General features: G+C 40.2%; 1 protein-coding gene across 1 annotated transcript in view; it reads left to right on the top strand.

Moving 5' to 3' along the window:
• Nucleotides 1-20,853, top strand: part of CBLL2 (Cbl proto-oncogene like 2) — a 38,790-nt gene that overhangs the window by 4,845 nt on the left and 13,092 nt on the right. Inside the window, 3 exon segments of the mRNA XM_060086555.1 lie at nt 3,054-3,169; nt 4,772-4,921; nt 15,986-16,133. Coding sequence (XP_059942538.1) covers nt 3,054-3,169; nt 4,772-4,921; nt 15,986-16,133 — 414 coding nt within the window.

Below are 20,853 nucleotides of genomic sequence, written 5' to 3'. Positions count from 1 at the left end.
ACTGGTCCATCAGAGAAAGACAAAGAGTGATACGTAATTGTAAAACAATTTAATTTTTGTTTCCTGCTTTTTTTTCATTTTAATTTTTAATTTTTTGGCCGCACAGCACGGATTGTGGGATCTTAGTTCCCCCACTAGGGATCGAACCCGTGCCCTTGGTAATGAAAGCGTGGAGTCTTCACTACTGGACCACCAGGGAATTCCCTCCTGCTTTTTACATTTTATTTTGTCCCAGGTGAAAATTGGGGCCCTCTCATGACTTTTGTCTATACTCCTAGATGATAGAAAGCCCTGTGGTCAGTAGTTAAAATGTCCAGTCCAATGTGATGGTCAAACTTTGGAACTGACTTAAGAGCGAGGCCTTTCCCCACCTCCCCAGCTGTGGCTGGTGGAAAACTAGCAGTTGGGAGAGAACGTTGTGGTCAACTTCTTATCCAAATTTGCTTTTACTTCTTCTCACCTAGTTCACTAAGTAGAGGTCTTGGTCCTCCAGAGTTGGAGTGCAAGGGATTGGGGGAGGGGAGGGGAGGGAAGTAGGAAGGGTCTTACTTGATTGGTACTATATGAAACTGGGTTAGTGCTTTCTGGGCCTGACTACAGGTTTTAAGAATTGATTCTTTCTTTCACAGGCACTTTTGTAGTTGATAAGAATTGCTCTCATTGCTCTGGATCTCTTCCTGTAGTTCCCTTGATGAAGATGAATGCATCTCTTTTCCAGCTAGTTTCTTATTTCTTCTTCAGCCCCTGAGAATCTGGCAATTCCTACAGCTTCCCTCCACTGAGTTGTATTCATCCCTCCAGGTGCTCCTCTGGAACAGGACATAAGAAGACCTCCGCAGGAGCTCCCTCTAGCGAGGGGCAGTGTCTGGCCCATGAGAAATACATTCTTTTCCCTAATAAACTCTGGCAGTGCTGGCCAGTCCCAAACTTGTTAGCTCCTTCTTCCTCAGCTGTCAGAGAAGTTAGTCAGCTTGTCTCCTGCAACTTAGATTTCCCAGACAACAGTCTAGAGTGTCTCTAATGCTCCAGAGAACACATATATCGCCATTGCAAGGGTCTCATTAAAGTGTCTGTCTCCTGGGAGGTGAAGTAGGAGGCATCTTTCATCCCTTCTTGCAAGCAGAGAGGAGGGAGTGGGACTCACAGCAGAGCAAAAGCCTGTGCCAGCCTATGTTCTGATTGGTCAGTGCCCAGGCTATACTGTTTGTTAAATTTTTTTTTTATTATTACTCTGGATCCAGCTATTCTTGATTTTCAAATGGCTCAGGAACCACAGATGGGAAAATACAGCCTGCTTGGACTGTGTCTCTAAAACTAAGGAAGGGGAAGAAGCAGGTAATTAATTGGATAATTTAGGAAAAAATGCCTCAGGTATTGGAATTTTCCTGGCAAAGTTTTAGCTGAGTCATTCTGCAAAGTGTCAGTATTTGGCACATCTCATATTCCAACAACGTTATGTTGAATAAAATAATACATTTTTTCTTTAAAAAAATAGTCAATAGATATATTTCATTTCCAATAGGAAGAACTCAATTATATTTTAAGCATCTTTCAAGGTCAGACCTAGTAAAAATGTGATATAAATGGAGTTCCTATTTGGCTGGGATAAAATAGAGATACAGAACTCTTTTTCCTCTGACGAATGAAACTGGTGGTGTTTTTTTTCATCAGGTCATCATGCATTAGGAAAGAGATGGATTGCTTACTTCATTGACCATCACTTGCTGTGTTTTAACTTTTTCCCTAATATTTGACTTGGATTTTCTTTTTGGTTTATGCATGTCAGACTGATTGCAAAATTGGCATCAGTTCTTCACCCCTTCCTGTGGTCTTCACAGTTCCTCTTACCAGGGGATGGAGTCTATTTTCTCACCCCCTTGAATATGGGCTGGGCTTGTGTTTACTTTGGCCAATAGAATATGGTAGAAGTGTCGATGTGCCAGTTCTGAGCCTAGAGACCTTATGTCCTTCTATTCTCTCTCAGAGCTCTGTCACCATGAGAACAAACTTGGCCAACCTTGCTGGAAGATGAGAGAACACACTGAGGAGAGCTCATTTTTCCCATTCAAAGCCATACTAGGCCAGCCTAAAGTCAGCCAACCTCAAAACATGTGGGAGTGTGTAGCCCAAACCAGCAGAGCTACCATCCCAACCCACACCCGACTGCAGACCCACGCAGGAGCTCATCTGAGGCCAGAGGAACCGCCCAGATTACCTATAGTTTTATGAGCGATAATAGAAATGCTTATTGTTTTAAGTCACTGAGTTTTGGGATGCTTTGTTGCACAGTGATCGCTAACTCACACTGGCCATTTTTGCCCTCACTTTCCCCCTGTGGTCAGAGAATTCCACACTGTCCAGTTTTACAAGTAAAATTTGCTCTAATGTAAGGAGGCATTTTAAAAAACACGAATTACAAATATCTGATGTTAAGACATGGGGAGAGCTCGCCTTTGAAAGGGTTTAATATACTAAATATTTCAGGTTTTATCATCTTCACATATTCATTTCTAGTTTTCTCATTAATATCCAAGTTACAAGGATGACTAGCCTTCAATGAACTGTGTAGTAACATTGGACACATTGTGGAGGATTTAGTTTAAGCAGATATTACATACGCAGCTGGTGTTTCCTAGAGTCTTGGTGATCAAATTCCTGAGGACTATATGCGAAGTCTTGTGCTTATCGGCATAAATCCTTATTCCAGATTTTCTTTTCTGAATTGGTATCTTGGGATCTCCTAAGTCGTGGGAGCCATTTGTGCAATAGCTGAGCTATGGTGGCCTGCTCTTATCTTGATGATTTCTCTCTGCTCTATGGCCGGCAGATCTGTATTTAGGGAGTATAGAGCCATAGTCACCCTGGTGCATATTCTTTATCTTTGCATCTCAGGAGGCTCAAGTTAGCATGGGCTACCTTGGAGAAAACCCCTCCTTTTAACCCCGTCATTTCATGGTTCCCAACAATCTGAAATGGCTTTTTAAAATTGATGTCCTAAAACTTTCTTTTCCCTGTTTAGGCCATATTTCCCATCTCTCTCTGTTATATTGCAGTCACATATGAGCGAGCTGTTAGCCTCCCAGCTCTGCATAAGCCTGATGTTTGTCACCAAGACCGACATCACTTTGGATGCCACTTGGCTGCATTTTAGACAGCGAGTTGGGCAAACGTCTGTTTTACGGACAGATGCCTGCACAATCTTAGGTTTTCAGTTCAGAATATACTTTAAAATGTATTTTTAAATGCTTTTATTTTTTATTAGGGAAAATAGCCTTAACATTTTTAACGCTTTAGTTTAAAAAAGCAATACATGCTCATTATTTAATAGTTATACAATATAGGAAAGGATAAATAAAAATAAAAATTATCTGTAACTCTATAGCTGATTTTTTGGTATATTTCATGTGCATTTATATGGTACTCTGTAAAAAAATAGTTTTCATGTTTCTACCTTTTCTATAATCTCTCTCTTTTATTACTTAATCATTTAAATTACATTTGCTAGAGTCAACTTTGTTTTTATCTTTTAAAACCCACATGACTTATTTGCATTTTAACATATAATAGCATTTGATATGTTTTAGTTAGTGTTCAATATACATAAATTACTTAGGTTCTTAATGTAATATACCTGTGTGGTTGCTTAAAACTGAAAACATTAACTCTAGTTTACTCCACACTTTGCCTATGTTTCACTGCAGTCACAAACCTGGTTCTCTCTTGAGGGTAAAGATAGAACATATCCACAAGTCCATGTATATTTGTAGAGGAGAAGGAGCAAAGTAGTAGCCAACTCCAGAACAGGTGCTTTGAGAAAGAGCACCTACCTCGGTCAGTATAATTATCATTAGGTGTATTTTATCACAAATAATTTTATTTGTTTGTTTGTTTGTTTGTTTGTTTGGCTGCATTGGGTCTTAGTTGCGGTGCGTGGGCTTCTCTCTAGTTGTGGCACACCAGGGATCAAACCTGCGTCCCCTGCATTGGAAGGTGGATTCTTAACTACTGGACCGCCAGGGAAGTCCCTATCACAAATAATGTTAACTTAGTGTCCCTTCCTATTCTCCTTTTTCTTTTCCGATGCTGTTGACTCCGAAAGGGGCTGGCCACACATTGTTAGGCCAGGGAGGAGTGGGAGGACGTCATGCACTGTTCTATGAAAAGTAGCTGATGAAACTAAAACTACTTTTGTTATTTTTAAAAAGTCTAAAAGTAAACAGCTTTATTTAATTTGAACATTGTTTCATTTTGTGCTTTGATATACTAGCAACTCATAGCTGTTCACAACTATTATCTGGCCGACTTCCCTTGGATATAATCCAGGCACCTCAATCCCCACGAATACATCATCACCTCCGGCCAGCAGACTCCTTGTGGGGTGTTTCCTCTCTGGCTGAATGGTTGGTTCCCTTAGCCAACTCATCGTACAGTTCAGAACGCTAGCGCTCATCCTTTAGACCTCCACACCCCTCCCTCACTTCCTCATATTTCATTGGTTGCCAAGGTCTGTAGATTCTACTTTTTTTTTTTTTTTTTTTTTTCTTTTTGCGGTATGCGGGCCTCTCACTGTTGTGGCCTCTCCCGTTGCGGAGCACAGGCTCCGGATGCGCAGGCCCAGCGGCCATGGCTCACGGGCCCAGCCGCTCCGCGGCATATGGGATCCTCCCAGACCGGGGCACGAACCCGTATCCCCTGCATCGGCAGGCGGACTCTCAACCACTTGCGCCACCAGGGAAGCCCTGTAGATTCTACTTTTGCGCTCCTCTCTCAGCTGTGCCATCAGAGCCATCGCCTTTACCATAGCGCACACATTTGTCGCTTCTCTGGGAACTGCTGGAAGTGCCTTCTTATCGCTTCTCCTCCTTCTGGTCTCACCATCAGCCTCACTCATCCAACAGCTGCTAAGGAAGCCCTCTAACATGTAAGTCTGTTTATGGACACTAACATACAGCTCTAGAATTTGGGTTAAAATCAGATTCCTTTGCTTGGCACAGAAAGGCCTTCATATCTGGCCTGTCTCCCTCTCTGGCCTCATTTCCCACCACTTGCCTGTGGACATCCTTTTGTCCAGTTGTATATTTTCAGTGTCTTCCTAAAAAAAAAATAGTAGTTTCCCCCCATGTCTTCCCATACACATTTCCCTCTGCGAGATATTTCATTCCTTGTTTTCCCCCATCCACTTGTCCTTGTCTTTTCTGTTTTTTTTTTAATTACATTCTTCAAGCCTCAGCAGAACTCTCACTTCTTTCTAAAACCTTTCTCCAACCAAGTCCATGATTTTGATGCTTCTGCACTGTGATTACTGTACCATTTGTATGATTACACCATGTCAGTTAGCACACTGTATTTTAATTGTTTGTTTACGTGCCTTTGTATTCCACTAGACTAGTGGGTTTCAAAGTGTGGTCCCCTGACCAACAGCATCAGCTTTGCCTGGGAGTTCGTTAGAAATGCAAATTTCCAGGCCTCACTCCAGATCAGAAACTCTGGGGGTAGAGCCCAGCAACTTGTGTTGGGGGCAAATCATTTACTCTCTTATGATAGGGGAAGACTGGCTGGCCATAGCGGCATGCTAAGAAACATGGCAATTATTGAGAAGATACATGAATACTGACAAATACTGTACTCCATGCCAGCTTTTCTTAAGGTGACTGGCAACATCAAGGAAGTCCAACATGCCCCAAAGCATCTCAACACTTATATTAATTTGCTGCTGTAACAGATTACCACAAATTTAGTGGCTTAAAACAACAAAGACCGGGCTTTCCTGGTGGTGCAGTGGTTAAGAATCTGCCAATGCAGGGGACCCGGGTTCGAGCCCTGGTCCGGGAAGATCCCACATGCTGCAGAGCAACTAAGCCCATGCGCCACAACTACTGAGCCTGCGCTCTAGAGCCCGGGAGCCACAACTACTGAGCCTGCATGCTACAACTACTGAAGCCCATGCGACTAGAGCCTGTGCTCTGCAACAAGAGAAGCCACCGCAATGAGAAGCCCATGCACCAGAACAAAGAGTAGCCCCCCTCGCTGCAACTAGAGAAAGCCTGCGCAGCAACGAAGACCCAACACAGCCAAAAATAAAGAAATTAAATTAATAAATTAAACAACAACAACAACAAAGACTTTTTGTCTTACAGTTTGGAAGGCCAGAAGTCTGAAATGGGTCTCACTTGGCTAAAATCAGGATATTGGCAGGGCTGAGTTCCTTCTGGAGGCTCTAGGGGAGAATCCATTTCCTCATATTTTCTAGATTTCGAAGCTACCTGCATTCCTTGGCTTGCGACCTCTTCCTCCATCTTCAAAGCTATCAATGGCTGATCGAATCTTTCTCATGATGCCATCTCTCTGCTTTTGATCTTCTGCCTTCCTCTTTCCCACTTAAGGACCTGTGTGATTATATTGGGTTCACCTGGATAATTACCAAGCTGATCTTATTTTAAGGTCAGCTGATTAGCCACCTTAATTCCATTTTGCTAAGTAACATAAAATATTCAGAGATTCTAGGGATGAGGACCTGGACATTTTGGGGGTGGAGGCGTTATTCTGCCTACCATGACATTTGTTCTTGACTTCTGGAGATTTAAATAAGATTAATATTGCCTTTTACCTTAATGCATGGGCTCTTTGGAGAAATCTAGGATTTCCTTTTCTCATTGTCACTTCTTGTGAAGAAAGTGATTTGAACATTCTTTGATGATTTAGAACATTTTATTGAAAAGAGACCCCCTCTCCCCATGATTTATAGTTGTAAATGTAAACTGAACTTAACTCAAGGTTAACCAGGAAAACATGTCCCAGGTGGCAATTAGAGCCTGTGAGATCTATGAAAATAAGTGTGTCAATATGTTAAAAATAAATCAGGTTCAAATATTTTAAAAAGAGGAATAATGTGTTACAAAATAATATATTTTTGGAGAAGGAGCAGGCAAATGCTTTTTGTTTTAAAAAAATACATCTTTATTGGAGTATAATTGCTTCACGATACGATGTTAGTTTCTGTTGCACAACAAAACAAATCAGCCATAGGCATACACATGTCCCCATATCCCCTCCCTCTTGAGCCTCCCTCCCATCCTCCCCATCCCACCCCTCTAGGTCATCGCAAAGCACCGAGCTGATCTCCCTGTGCTATGCTGCTGCTTCCCACTAGCTAACTATCTTACATTCGGTAGCGTATATACGTCGATGCTACTCTCACTTCGCCCCAGCTTTGCCCTCCCACCCCATGTCATCAAGTCCATTCTCTATGTCTACCTCTTTATTCCTGCCCTGCAACTAGGTTCATCAGTACCATTTTTTTTCTTTTTTAGGTTCCATATATATGTGTTAGCATACTGTATTTGTTTTTCTCTTTCTGACTTACTTCACTCTGTATGACAGACTCTAGGTCCATCCACCTCACTACAAATAACTCAATTTCGTTTCTTTTTATGGCTGAGTAATATTCCATTGCGTATATGTGCCACGTCTTCTTTATCTATTCATCTGTTGATGGACACTTAGGTTGCTTCCATGTCCTGGCTAAATAGTGCTGCAATGAACATTGTGGTGCATGTCTCTTTTTCAGTTATGGTTTTCTCAGGGTGTATGCCCAATAGTGGGATTGCTGGGTTGTATGGTAGTTCTATTTTTACTTCTTTAAGGAACCTCCATACTGTTCCCCATAGTGGCTGTATCAATTTACATTCCCACCAACAGTGCAAGAGGGTTCCCTTTTCTCCACACTCTGTCCAGCATTTATTGTTTGTAGATTTTTTGATGATGGCCACTCTGACTGGTGTGAGGTGATAGCTCATTGTAGTTTTGATTTGCATTTCTCTAATGATTAATGATGTTGAGCATTCTTTCATGTGTTTATTGGCAATCTGTATATCTTCTTTGGAGAAATGTCTGTTTAGGTCTTCTGCCCATGTTTGGATTGGGTTGTTTGTTGTCTTGATATTGAGCTGCATGAGCTGTTTGTATATTTTGGAGATTAATCCTTTGCCTGTTGTTTCATTTGCAAATATTTTCTTCCATTCTGAGTGTTGTCTTTTTGTCTTGTTTATGGTTTCCTTTGCTGTGCAAAAGCTTTTAAGTTTAATTAAGTCCCATTTGTTTATTTTCATTTTTATTTCCGTTACTCTAGGAGTTGGGTCAAAAAAGATCTTGCTGGGCTTCCCTGGTGGCGCAGTGGTTGAGAGTCCGCCTGCCGATGCAGGGGACACGGGTTCGTGCCCCGATCCCGGAAGATCCCACATGCCGCGGAGCGGCTGGGCCCGCGAGCCATGGCCGCGGAGCCTGTGTGTCCGGAGCCTGTGCTCCGCAACGGGAGAGGCCACAGCAGTGAGAGGCCCGCGTACAGCAAAAAAAAAAAAAAAAAAAAAAAGATCTTGCTGTGGTTTATCTCAAAGAGTGTTTTTCCTATGTTTTCCTCTAAAAGTTTTATAGTGTCTGGTCTTACATTTAGGTCTTTAATCCATTTGGAGTTTATTTTTGTGTATGGTGTTAGGTAGTGTTCTAATTTCATTCTTTTACATGTAGCTGTCCAGTTTTCCCAGCACCACTTATTTCGGAGGCTGTCTTTTCTCCATTGCATGTTCTTGCCTCCTTTGTCGTAAATTAGGTGCCCATGTGTGTGTGGGTTTATCTCTGGGCATTCTATCCTGTACCATTGATCTATATTTCTGTTTTTGTGCCAGTACCATACTGTCTTGATTACTGTAGCTTTGTGGTATAGTTTGAAGTCAGGGAGCCTGATTCCTCCAGCTCTGTTTTTCTTTCTCAGGATTGCTTTGGCTGTTCAGGGTCTTTTGTGTTTCCATATAAATTGTAAGATTTTTTGGTTCTAGTTCTGTGAAAAATGCCATTGGTAGTTTGATAGGGATTGCATTGAATCTGTAGATTGCTTTAGGTAGTATAGTCATTTTCACAATATTGATTCTTCCCATCTAAGAACATGGTATATTTCTCCATCTGTTTATGGCATCTTTGATTTCCTTCATCAGTGTTTTATAGTTTTCTGAGTACAAGTCTTTTGCCTCCTTAGGCAGGTTTATTCCTAGGTATTTTATTCTTTTTGTTGCAGTGGTAAATGGGAGTGTTTCCTTAATTTCTCTTGCTTTTTTTTCGTTGTTGCTGTATAGGAATGCCAGAGATTTCTGTGCATTAATTTTGTATCCTGCAACCTTACCAAATTCATTGATTCGTTCTATTAGTTTTCTGGTGGCATCTTTAGGATTTTTTATGTATAGTATCATGTCATTAGCAAATAATGACAGTTTTACTTCTTCTTCTCCGGTTTGGATTCCTTTTATTTCTTTTTCTTCTCTGATTGCCATGGCTTGGACTTCCAAAGCTATGTTGAATAAGAGTGGCGAGAGTGGACGTCCTTGTCTTCTTCCTGATCCTAGTGGAAATGCTTTCTGTTTTTCACCATTGAATATGATGCTTGTTGTGGGTTTGTCATATACGGCCTTTATTATTTTGAGGTAGTTTCCATCTGTGCCTATTTTCTGGAGAGTTTTCGTCATAAATGGGTGTTGAGTTTTCTCAAAAGCTTTTTCTGCATCTATTGAGATGATCATATGGTTTTATCCCTTAATTTGTTAATGTGGTGTATCACATTGATTGATTTCCATATATTGAAGAATCCTTGCATCCCTGGGGTAAATCCCACTTGATCATGGTGTATGATCCTTTTAATGTGCTGTTGGATTCTGTTTGCTAGTATTTTGTTCAGGATTTTTGCATCTATGTTCATCAGTGGTATTGGTTTATAATTTTCTTTTTCTGTGATATCTTTTTTTGGTTTTGGTATCAGGGTGATGGTGGCTTCATAGAATGAATTTGGGAGTGTTTCTCCCTCTGCAATTTTTTGGAAGAGTTTGAGAAGGATCGGTGTTAGCTCTTCTCTAAGTGTTTGATAGAATTCGCTTGTGAAGCCATCTGGTCCTGGACTTTGCTTTGTTGGAAGATTTTAAATTATGGTTTCAGTTTTATTACTTGTGATACGTCTGTTTATATTTTCTAATTTTTCCTGGTTCAGTCTTGGAAAATTGTACCTTTTCAAGAATTTGTCCTTTTTTTCGTGGTTGTCCATTTTATTGGCATATAGTTGTTTGTAGTAGTCTCTTATAATCCTTTGTATTTCTGCAGTGTCAGTTGTGATTTCTCCTTTCTAATTTTATTGATTTGCATCCTCTCCCTTTCTTCTTGATGAGTCTGGCTAAGGGTTTGTCAATTTTGTTTATCTTCTCAAAGAACCAGCTTTTAGTTTTATTGATCTTTGCTATTGTTTTCTTCGTTTCTATTTCATTTATTTCTGCTCTGATCTTTATGATTTCTTTCCTTCTGCTGACTTTGAGTTTTCTTTGTTCTTCTTTCTTTAGTTGTTTTAAGAGTAGGGTTAGATTGTTTATTTGAGATTTTTCTTGTTTCTTGAGGTGAGATTGAATTGCTATAATCGTCCCTCTTAGAACTGCTTTTGCTGCGTCCTATAGGTTTTGGGTCGTCATGTTTTCGTTGTCATTTGTTTCTATGTATTTTTAAATTTCTTCTTTGATTTCTTCAGTGATCTCTTGGTTATTTAGAAGCGAACTGTTTAGCCTCCATATATTTGTGTTTTTTTACAGTTTTTTTCCTATAATTGATTTCCAGTCTTATAGTGTTGTAGTCAGAAAAGATGCTTGATATGATTTTAATTTTCTTAAATTTTCTGAGGCTTGATTTGTGAACCAGGATGTGATCTATCCTGGAGAATGTTCCATGTGCACTTGAGAAGAAAGTGTATTCTGCCACTTTGGGGTGGAATGTTCTATAAATATCAAATAGATCTATCTGGTCTCTTGTGTCATTTAAAGCTTGTGTTTCCTTATTTATTTTCTGTTTGGATGATCTGTCCATTGGTGTAAGTTGGGTGTTAAAGTCCCCTATTATTATTGTGTTACTGTCGATTTCTCATTTCATGGTTGTTAGCATTTGCCTTATGTATTGAGGTGCTCCTATGTTGGGTGCATAAACATTTATAATTGTTATATCTTCTTCTTGGGTTGATCCCTTGATCATTATGTAGTGTCCCTCCTTATCTCTTATAAAAGTCTTTATTTTAAAGTCTATTTTATCTGATATGAGTATTGCTACTCCAGCTTTCTTTTGATTTCCATATGCATGGAATATCTTTTTCCATCCTTTCACTTTCAGTCTGTGTGTGTCACTAGGTCTAAAGTGGGTGTCTTGTAGACAGCATATATATGGATCTTGTTTTTGTATCCATTCAGCCAGTCTGGGTCTTTTGGTTGGGGCATTTAATCCATTTACATTCAAGGTTATTATCGAAATGTATGTTCCTATTACCATTTTCTTAATTGTTTTGGGTTTGTTTTTGTAGTTCTTTTCCTTCTCTTGTGTTTCCTGCCTAGAGAAGCTCCTTTAGCATTTGTCGTAAAGCTGGTTCGGTGGTGCTGAATTCTCTTCACTTTTGCTTGTCTGTAAAGATTTTAATTTCTCTATCGAATCTGAATGAGATCCTTGCTGGGTAGAGTAATCTTGGTTGTAGGTTTTTCTCTTTTATCATTTTAAGCATATGCTGCCACTCCCTTCTGGCCTACAGAGTTTACACTCAAAAATCTGCTGATAACCTTATGTGGATTCCTTTGTATGTTATTTGTTGTTTTTCCCTTGCTGCTTTTAATATTTTTCTTTGAATTTATATTTTGTTAGTTTGATTAATATGTGTCTTGGTGTGTTTTTCCTACGGTTTATACTGTGTGGGACTCTCTGTGCTTCCTGGACTTGGGTGACTATTTCCTTTCCCATGTTAGGGAAGTTTTCCACTATAATCTCTTCAAATATTTTCTCAGACCCTTTCTTTTTCTCTTCTTCTTCTGGAACCCCTATAATTCGAATGTTGGTGCGTTTAGTGTTGTCCAAGAGGTCTCTGAGATTGTCTTCAATTATTTTTTCTTTATTTTGCTCTTCAGCAGTTATTTCCACCATTTTGTCTTCCAGCTCACTTATTCGTTCTTCTGCCTCTGTTATTCTGTTATTAATTCGTTCTAGTGTATTTTTCATTTCAGTTATTGTGTTGTTCATCTCTGTTTGTTTGTTCTTTAGTTCTTCTAGATGTTTGTTAAACATTTCTTGTATTTTTTCAATCCATGCTTCCATTCTGAGAGTCTGGATCATCTTTACTATCATTACTCTGAATTCATTTTCAGGTAGATTGCCTATTTCCTCTTCATTTATTTGGTCTTGTAGGTTTTTACCTTGCTCCTTCATCTGTGACATATTTCTTTGCTGTCTCATTTTTTTTTTTATTAGTGGCATTGTGTTCCTGTTTTACTGGTTGTTTGGCCTGAGGATTCCAACACTGGAGTTTGTTGTAGGCTCTTGGGTAAAGCTGGGTCTTGGTGCTGAGATGAGGAACTCTGTGAGACTTCACTCAATGAATATTCCCTGGGGTGTGAGGTTCTCTATTAGTCCAGTGGTTTGGACTTGGAGCTCCCACCGCAGGAGCTTCTGCCTCACCCTGGGCTCGCCAATCAAGATCCCTCAAGCTGCATGGGGCAGCAAAAAAAAAAAAAAAAAAAGACAATAACAAGTAAAAAATACAATTAGACTAGGAAACTAACAGATATGTTAGAAAGAATGTAAAAATAAAAATATAGATGAGTCAACAACCAGAAGGTACATCAGTACCACAGTAGTAAAAAAGAGGAGGAGGGAAAAGAAAAAAAAAAGGGCTGTGGGGGAGGGGAGGCCTTGGCTGTGGAGAGCGGGGCCTAAACAAGGGCGAGGTTTGGGTGGTGGGCGGGGCCAGTGCTCAGGACCCACAGGGCTGGAAAAGGCCCTGGGGCTTTGGGTGGGTGGGGCTTATGCTCAAGGAACAGAAGGGGCCCCCCACCCCTGGTGTCAGAGGGCAGGAGACCTCACCTGGGAGCCCAGCAGGCTTCCTGGGCTCGAGCAGGTGGGGCAACTGCCCTCCTCTCCTCTCCTGCTCCATGGTCTGGGGCCTGGGATGGCAGCTCCCACCTGCCTCTCCTGATCTTCTGGGCCTCCCTCCTATGCCTCCAGGACTAGTGTGGGGTGGGGGTGGGGGGGAAGGGGGGCCCTTGGAGGGCAGGGGACCAGCCTGGGAGCTCAGCAGGCTCCCCATGCCCTAGTGGCCCAGGTGATAGCCCTCCGCTCCTCTCCCGCTCTTCCTGGAGTGTCCCTCCCACCTGCCTCTCCTGATCTCCCCGGCCTCAGGGGCCCCGATCTTGTCTGGCCTCCACTTCTCCTCCCCCCTCGGTCCCCCTACGTCCTACGGGTTCACTCTGGGGTTCCTCCCGTCTCCTTGGGGGTCATAGTTCCCCACCAGCGGCCAGCAGGTGCCCTAGTTTGGCAAATGCTTTTTAAAATTTTTCTCAAGACCTGGTTTTAGATCAAACTTGCCAAGTCTTTTTCTTTTCCCGCCTGAAGATAGGTCTATGGAACCCCTACAGACACAATTGTAGGATGCTTTGTCTTGCAGGCACTTGGCAGAGGGTATTATAGAACTCATTTATACTGCAGAATAGTTATAACCTTCATGTCTTTCACTTGGACAGATCTGTGCACTAGCAAATAGCGATGGAAATGGAGCAGTAGAAATGTACTTGATGAAGGCTATGAATTTTAAATATTGAACTTTGATAAGTTACTCTTTGGAAAGTGAGAATACTTTTCAAATGCAATATGTATCACCTCTGACATAAGGGCGGGACCAGTCTGATGTGGACCAGTTTGGACCAGCATTGGGCAGTACAGAAATGTATTTGTGGACAATGCACCAGTAACATGGTGATAGAGGAAGTGAATTGCAGAATCAGATGGGAAGTGTTTTCATCCATTTCCTTGTGAGAAAGGATTGGTAGTTCAACCAGAATCCCTCTGGACCTCTCTGTGACTATTCACACCCAATAGCTATAGTTGCTTGTTTATGGGATGTGATTAATTGTTAACCAAGCTGAGTTTATCCTGTATTGTGAATTCAGAACTTAATTTAAAAAATCTTTACAAATCCTGAATTGAAAGCCACCCCCCGCCAATATTGTTATGAGAACAGTGTGTACTAGGTAGGACCCACCTGACATTTCTAGTCACCACCTTACATGAAAATGGAAAGACCTGGGAAACAGCACCTTGAGCCATTGAAATCGTCCAGAACAAAATTTCCCTCGGTTTAAGTATGGTGGCGGTAGCAAGGATTGTGATTCTTTAGCCAATGAAAGAGAAGTTGTGAGAAATTACCTGGGCAGTCTAAGTATAAAACCACCAATTTTTTGCTCATGTGTGTTTTATTTTAGGACAATATGTTATTTTGTTATGATCTTGGATAACCTTTTGGCTTGGCTTCTCATGTATCGTTAGAACGACACACAATCACCCAGATCATTATAATTGCAGACATTTAGGAGCCATGGTTATGGATTCACTCTGAAAGTGGAATGCGTCTATAGTAACGCACCCAACAATTACCTGGCCACCTAAGAGGTATTACCTTGAATTATACCCTTGGGACACCTGGTTATTCAGTAACATAGATCAGGAGAGCAGTATAGGAGGACACTGATATTCAACATTCCTTAGCCCTTTAATAAAGGGAATTTGTAGGATGTGTTGTCTTTTAAGAGACCAGCTTTCATCCCCTTTGTTCATGACTCCGCCTTAGAGAAGTTCACACTTTTAAGAAATGACGTTGTTGGGGCTTCCCTGGTGGCGCAGTGGTTGGGAGTCCGCCTGCCGGTGCAGGGGGCACGGGTTCGTGCCCCGGTCTGGGAGGATCCCACATGACACGGAGCGGCTGGGCCCGTGAGCCATGGTCGCTTGGCCTGCGCGTCCGGGGCCTGTGCTCCGCGGGGGGAGAGGCCGCAGCAGTGAAAGGCCCGCGTACCGCAAAAAAAAAAAGAAATGACGTTGTTCCCTCCCAGGCTCCAAATGGAAACTTTTCAAGGCCATATTTGCTATGAGGGATATTTATCATGGAAGTTAAGTAACTTACACTTTAATTCAAGTGTCCTCTAGGCATTGAGAATAGGTTTTTTCCTCCAGGAGGCCCGGGCAGTTTCCTGTTTTAAAGAAATTGAAAAGAAATATATTGCTTTCAGCAGCCCCAAAATCAATACAGTTTCAAATATAGATGGGACCAAGTTTCTTGTGCTTCTTATATGGGCTGAAGGATGGTGCTGACATGAAGTCCTTTGTGATCATAATACATAGACGGAAGCCCTTGTGCTGTGGGGAATGAATGATTGTGGCACATCTCTCGCCATTCCAGATTCAGGTGATCAGCCCTCGTACACACCACGGTAATAATGGCCTCCCATCCATCCATCTTTAGAAACTTCCCCACAGAATATATTTAGGACCAGACCATTTAAACATCAAAACGTATTCCTTTTTCTTTACCTTTAGAAAAACAAAATAGAGCCTCAAGGCATTGCCAGTCAGTGCTATTTTGAATAGGATAACATGTATGATAAATAAATCCAGCCATAAGCTATAAAGTCGTTTGATAGCAGGGTACCAGTGTTTTATTTATCTTCCTGTCTCCCTCAGCATCTAACGGTGGCTTATACAGAAAACTAGCTCAATATACGCCTGTTAAATAAGTGAATCAAAAATTTTATATACCAGTGCTACAAAGAATGTCCACTTGTTTTTGGATTTAACATGGAGATTTTTCATGCTGGGAGAAGGACCTTGATTCTTTTGTATAGTTTGTATTTCTCTGCTGCAGTTGCTTTTTCTTTGAATTTTGTGAGCATGTTTATTTAAAGTGTTTGGTAACTCTTAACATCCTCCCTTGTCATTCTATTTTTATTTATTTTTTCCTGCTGCTCTTAATTCATGTTGTCTTGTCTTCAGCCTGTCTGCTTTTGTTTGCATTTTAGACATTGTATTTGAAAAATTCTTTGTAGAAATAGTTTGAGGCCCAAGATGATGCTATCTTCCTCCAGAGAGGATTCCCATTTGTTTCTGCCAGATGCCCAGAGGCACTAGCAATTTTGATCACCTCTGTCCAGTTTCAGGGATTGCAGGGATTAGAAGATGACCTGCAGTTCCCGCCGCAGTCCATGTACTTTCTGGTCACGCTGATTTTAGGGTACAGACCTTTGGAGATCCAACCCAGAGTAAGGAAGAATGACCAAAGCCTCCCCCTGCCCCAGACTTTCTTGGTGGCTCCCAGACACCAGTGTCTGTTCCTTTAGCTCCACCAGGTTGACTGAATTATTGCTTAACCTCTCAGCCCCTCACTTGTCCCTCCAGGACCATCAAACATTCCCAGGAGTAGAGACTCTACACACAGGGTTCATTTCTCCGGGCATCCGTTCTCCCCTGCATCCTGTCCAGGTAATACTTCTCTACCTTGTTAACATTGTGAGGCCTTTGGGCAGATTAAAAAAATATTTTGTTATAATTTTCTAGTGGTTCTTAGTGGGAGAGTGTGTCCAAAAATTACCTAATCTGTTATTAGCAGAAGCAGAGGTCCGTCCATTTTATTTTTGGTCGTAATTGCTTGTTTTTATATCTTTAAAAAATCCTTTATTGTTTGGTCAGTTTTATTTCTTGTTTTTTTGTGTGAGTCTCTTCTGATAATTGGAAATGAAATGTTCATATATTTGTTTTGGTGGCTAGCTTTATAATTATAACTTCACATAATACTTTTAACCCTCCCTTTTTTCAGAAAATATCTATTAATCTTTTATTTTGAGAATTGATAAAATTAGAACACTTCCTTCTCATCCCATTCTACCACTTGATTTGAGTTGATTGCATCATACTCCTTAGTGTTTATCATGACACTTAAATGTATTTCTGTTATTTAATTTTTCAGTTTAAAGCAGTAGTATTTGGCATACAGCTATTAAGAAGGGCAGAATATAAGTAATACATGTATAGAGTCAAAAAGAACAGACTGGGAAAATGTTTTAAGTAAAATATTACTTTTGAAGGTCTCATTTTTATACTGCATAAATGGCCAATTAAATTTAATTCTCTTAATATGATTAGGGATCTATCTACTTCTGCTTTTAGTTCTGTCCGTTTTTAGTTTCCATATTTTGAAGCTATGTTATTGGGTTCACATGGCTATAGACTTTTGATATCTTCCTGGTCATTAAACCCTTTATTGTTAGAAAATATCTTTCTTACTCTCAAATATTGCTTTTTGCCTTAAAATCTATTTTTCTGATATTAGTATAGCAATACTAATTTTCTTTTGGTTATCGTTTGCATGGTACATCTTTTTTTTTTCTTTTTGCGGTATGCGGGCCTCTCACTGCTGTGGCCTCTCCCGTTGCGGAGCACAGGCTCCGGATGCGCAGGCCCAGAGGCCATGGCTCACGGGCCCAGCCGCTCTGCGGCATATGGGATCCTCCCAGACCGGGGCACGAACCCGTATCCCCTGCATCGGCAGGCGGACTCTCAACCACTGCGCCACCAGGGAGGCCCCATGGTACATCTTTTAAAAATAATTTTAATTTTAAACTTTATGTGTCCTTATATTCAAGATGTTTCTCTTATAGGCATCATATACTTGGCATTTGAGTTTTTAATCCACTAAGACCAGTTACATTAATGCAATTACTGATATATTTGAGTTTATATTCTCCCATATTACTATATGTTTTCTAATTGATCTACCTGTTCTTGTGATCCTTTTTCTCTCCTTTCTTACCTTCTTTTGGGTAATCAATATTTTTTTATTACTTGATTTCCCCCCCTTGATTGTCTTGTTAGTTACATAGTTTTTGGCTATTCATTTACTGGTTTCTGTAGAGACTGGCATGCTTTGATTTATTAGTTTAATGTACCTTTTTACTTTTTCCACTTCCCTGACAATGCTAGATCTTAGATGAGTTGAACTTTATTTCTTCCCTTTCTGCCTTTTGTGATATTATTGTCATGCAACATAATTATACATATATTTTAAACTCCACAAGAAAATCTTTTGATTATTTTACGTATTTAGTACTCATTTATTTACCTTCACGTTTACCTTGTTTTTGTTCTTCACTCCTTTCGGTATTTCCATATTTCTCTCTGAGATAATTTTCTTCCTTCCAGAAAAACTGGTTTTAGTATTTCTTGTACTGCAGGCCTGCTGGTGATGAATTCTCTCAGTGTTTGCTGTAAGAATATCTTTATTTCACTTACATTTTTTGAGGACTATTTTACTGCATATAGAATTCTAGGTTGGCAGTTATTTTCTTTCAGTACTCTAAAAGTGTCACTTCCATTGCCTTCTGGGTTCCATCACTTCTTTAGAGAAGCTAGCTATAGATCTTAATGTTTTACCTTAACCTCTGATTTTAAAGTTTTGTCTTTATCTTTGATTTTTACAAGTTTTACTATTATGTGCCTAGCTTTGGTTTTCTTTGTGTTTATCTTGTCTAGGGTATACGAAGCTTCTTGAATCTGTGGGTTGGTGCTTTTCATCAATTGGGAAGTCTCAGACATTACCTTTTCAAATATTGTTTCGGCCCCATTCTGTCTTTCCTTTTCTCTGCAACTGTGTGTTAGGTATTTTACTTTTCCCATATGTGTATATTCCTTTTAGTATTTTCCATTCTTTTCTTCTCTCTGTGCTTCAGTCTGTATAGTTTCTGTTGACCTGTCCTCTGATCTATGAATCCTCTTTTTTGCTATGTCTTTTCTCTTGCTAAATGCAATTGTTCAGTTCTTAGTTTCAAATACTGTATTTTTAAGTTTTAGGATTTTCATTTGATTCCTTTTTATAGATGCCATTTCTCTGATGATATTTTCCATCTTTTCATCCATTCTCTCTCTTTTCTGTTATTTTTCTAGAAGTTATTAATCTTAGGTATTTTAAAGTTCTTGCTTGATAATTCGTAAATCTGGATAATCTGTGGGCGTCAATGAATATTATCCATTTTCCTCTTGATTTTGGGCCTCTTCTGATAGTATTTGATTAAATGTCAGATACTGTATGAAAAGTTTAAGAGGGGCTGGATGATGTCATTTTTCCCCAGAGAGGTTTTATCTTTTTCTCTTCAATGCAGATGGGGGTGGGGGCGGCAACTGATTATCCTAATTTAATCAGAGAAGAGGCTTCAAGATTGTGTTGCTTTTTCTCAAGTGTCTACCAGTTGTTTCCTTCATGCTCCTCAGGTATAGCCCCCAAGGTTTCTCACTGAGAACCTGAGGTATTCTGTGAGGTGCCTCTACTGTTGTTGATCCCAAGCTCTTAGTTCCTCCACATAGAAAAACTGTTAAGTGCAAGCCTTTGCTTTTTAGAGGCTTTCTGCTTAGCTTCTTGCCTCCTGTCTTGTGCAGCTTCAGAATTCAGCAGATATTTTGAGGGCAAAATTGCTCAAGTGTAGAACTCAGATCTCTGTTCCTTCCTTCTCACTGGGATCCTAGACCATCAAAACTCTGATTGTTTCTCTGCCTTTTAGTAGAAGTCGTTTCTCTGGGAAGAGCCTGTATTCTCAGCCTATTGTCCTATGGCTAGAATTGCCAATTGCCCTCAGGAAAAAGCAGCTCAATTTTCTGCAGCTTTCCCTTTTTTAGAGTTTTGCTTGCCTTAGCATCTCTGATGCTTTCAAACAGACCTTCCTTCCTTCCTCCCTCCATTCCTCTTTCCTTCCTTTCATTTCTTCCTCTTTCAAATAAACTTATTTATTTATTAATTATTCAACAAATATTTGATAAGACACTAGTATAATACACAAGATACAAAGATGAAAAAGATAAAATCTCTGCTCTTAGTAGCTCATCTGTGATTATAATTATTGAAATATGAGTATCTTGTACTTTATGCCCTGCATTATTTTTTATTTTGTTTTATCTTTAAGAAACAGATTTGCTAATGTTCCAAAGACTGAGTCTTTTTCTTCCAGCTTTGAGATATAATTGACATATAACACTGTGTAAGATTAAGATGTACAACTGTGATGATTTGATGCATGTATATATCATGAAATGATTACCACAGAAAGGTTAGTTAACACTTCTATCACCTTACTAATTACTTATAATTAACTTTTTTTGTACTGAGAACATTTAAGATCTATTCTCAGCAACTTTCAAGTATATAATACAGTATATATTTTTTAAACACCCTTCCTTTATTTATTTATTTTAAAATTTATTTTTGGCTGTGTTGGGTCTTCGTTGCTGCGTGCAGGCTTTCTCTAGTTGCAGCGAGCGGGGGCTACTCTTCGTTGTGGTGCATGGACTTCTCATTGTGGTGGCTTCTCTTGTTGCAGAGCACAGGCTCTAGGCACGTGGGCTTCAGTAGTTGTGGCACGTGGGCTCACTAGTTGTGGCTCACGGGCTCTAGAGCGCAGGCTCGGCAGTTGTGGTACACACGCTTAGTTGCTCTGTGGCATGTGGGATCTTCCCGGATTAGGGCTCGAACCTGTGTCCCCTGCATTGGCAGGCAGATTCTTAACCACTGCGCCACCAGGGAAGTCCTATAATACAGTACTGTTAACAATAATCACCTTGTTGTACATTAGATCCCTAGAACCTATTCATCTTATAACTGAAAGTTTGTACTGTTTGACCAATATCTCCCCATTTTTCCCAACCCCCCAGCTCCTGGAAAACCACTATTCTACTCTCTGTATCTGTGAGTTTGGTTTTTTAAGATTCCACATATATGTAAGATCATGCAGTATTTGTCTTTCTCTGTCTGACTTATTTCACTTAGCGTAATGCCCTCAGAGTTCATACTTGTTGTCACAAAAGGCTGATTTTCTTCTTTGGATTTGTATATATACACCACATTTTTTTTTATCCATTCTTCTTTTGATGGACACTTAGCTTGTTTCCATATATTGGCTATTTATTGTGAATAATGCTGTGATGAACATGGGGTGCAGA

Source organism: Mesoplodon densirostris, chromosome X (assembly GCF_025265405.1).
Source record: "Mesoplodon densirostris isolate mMesDen1 chromosome X, mMesDen1 primary haplotype, whole genome shotgun sequence".
NCBI lineage: Eukaryota > Metazoa > Chordata > Mammalia > Artiodactyla > Ziphiidae > Mesoplodon > Mesoplodon densirostris.
Note: the sequence above shows the minus strand (reverse complement) of the source record. Positions and strands in the feature narration are given on the sequence as shown.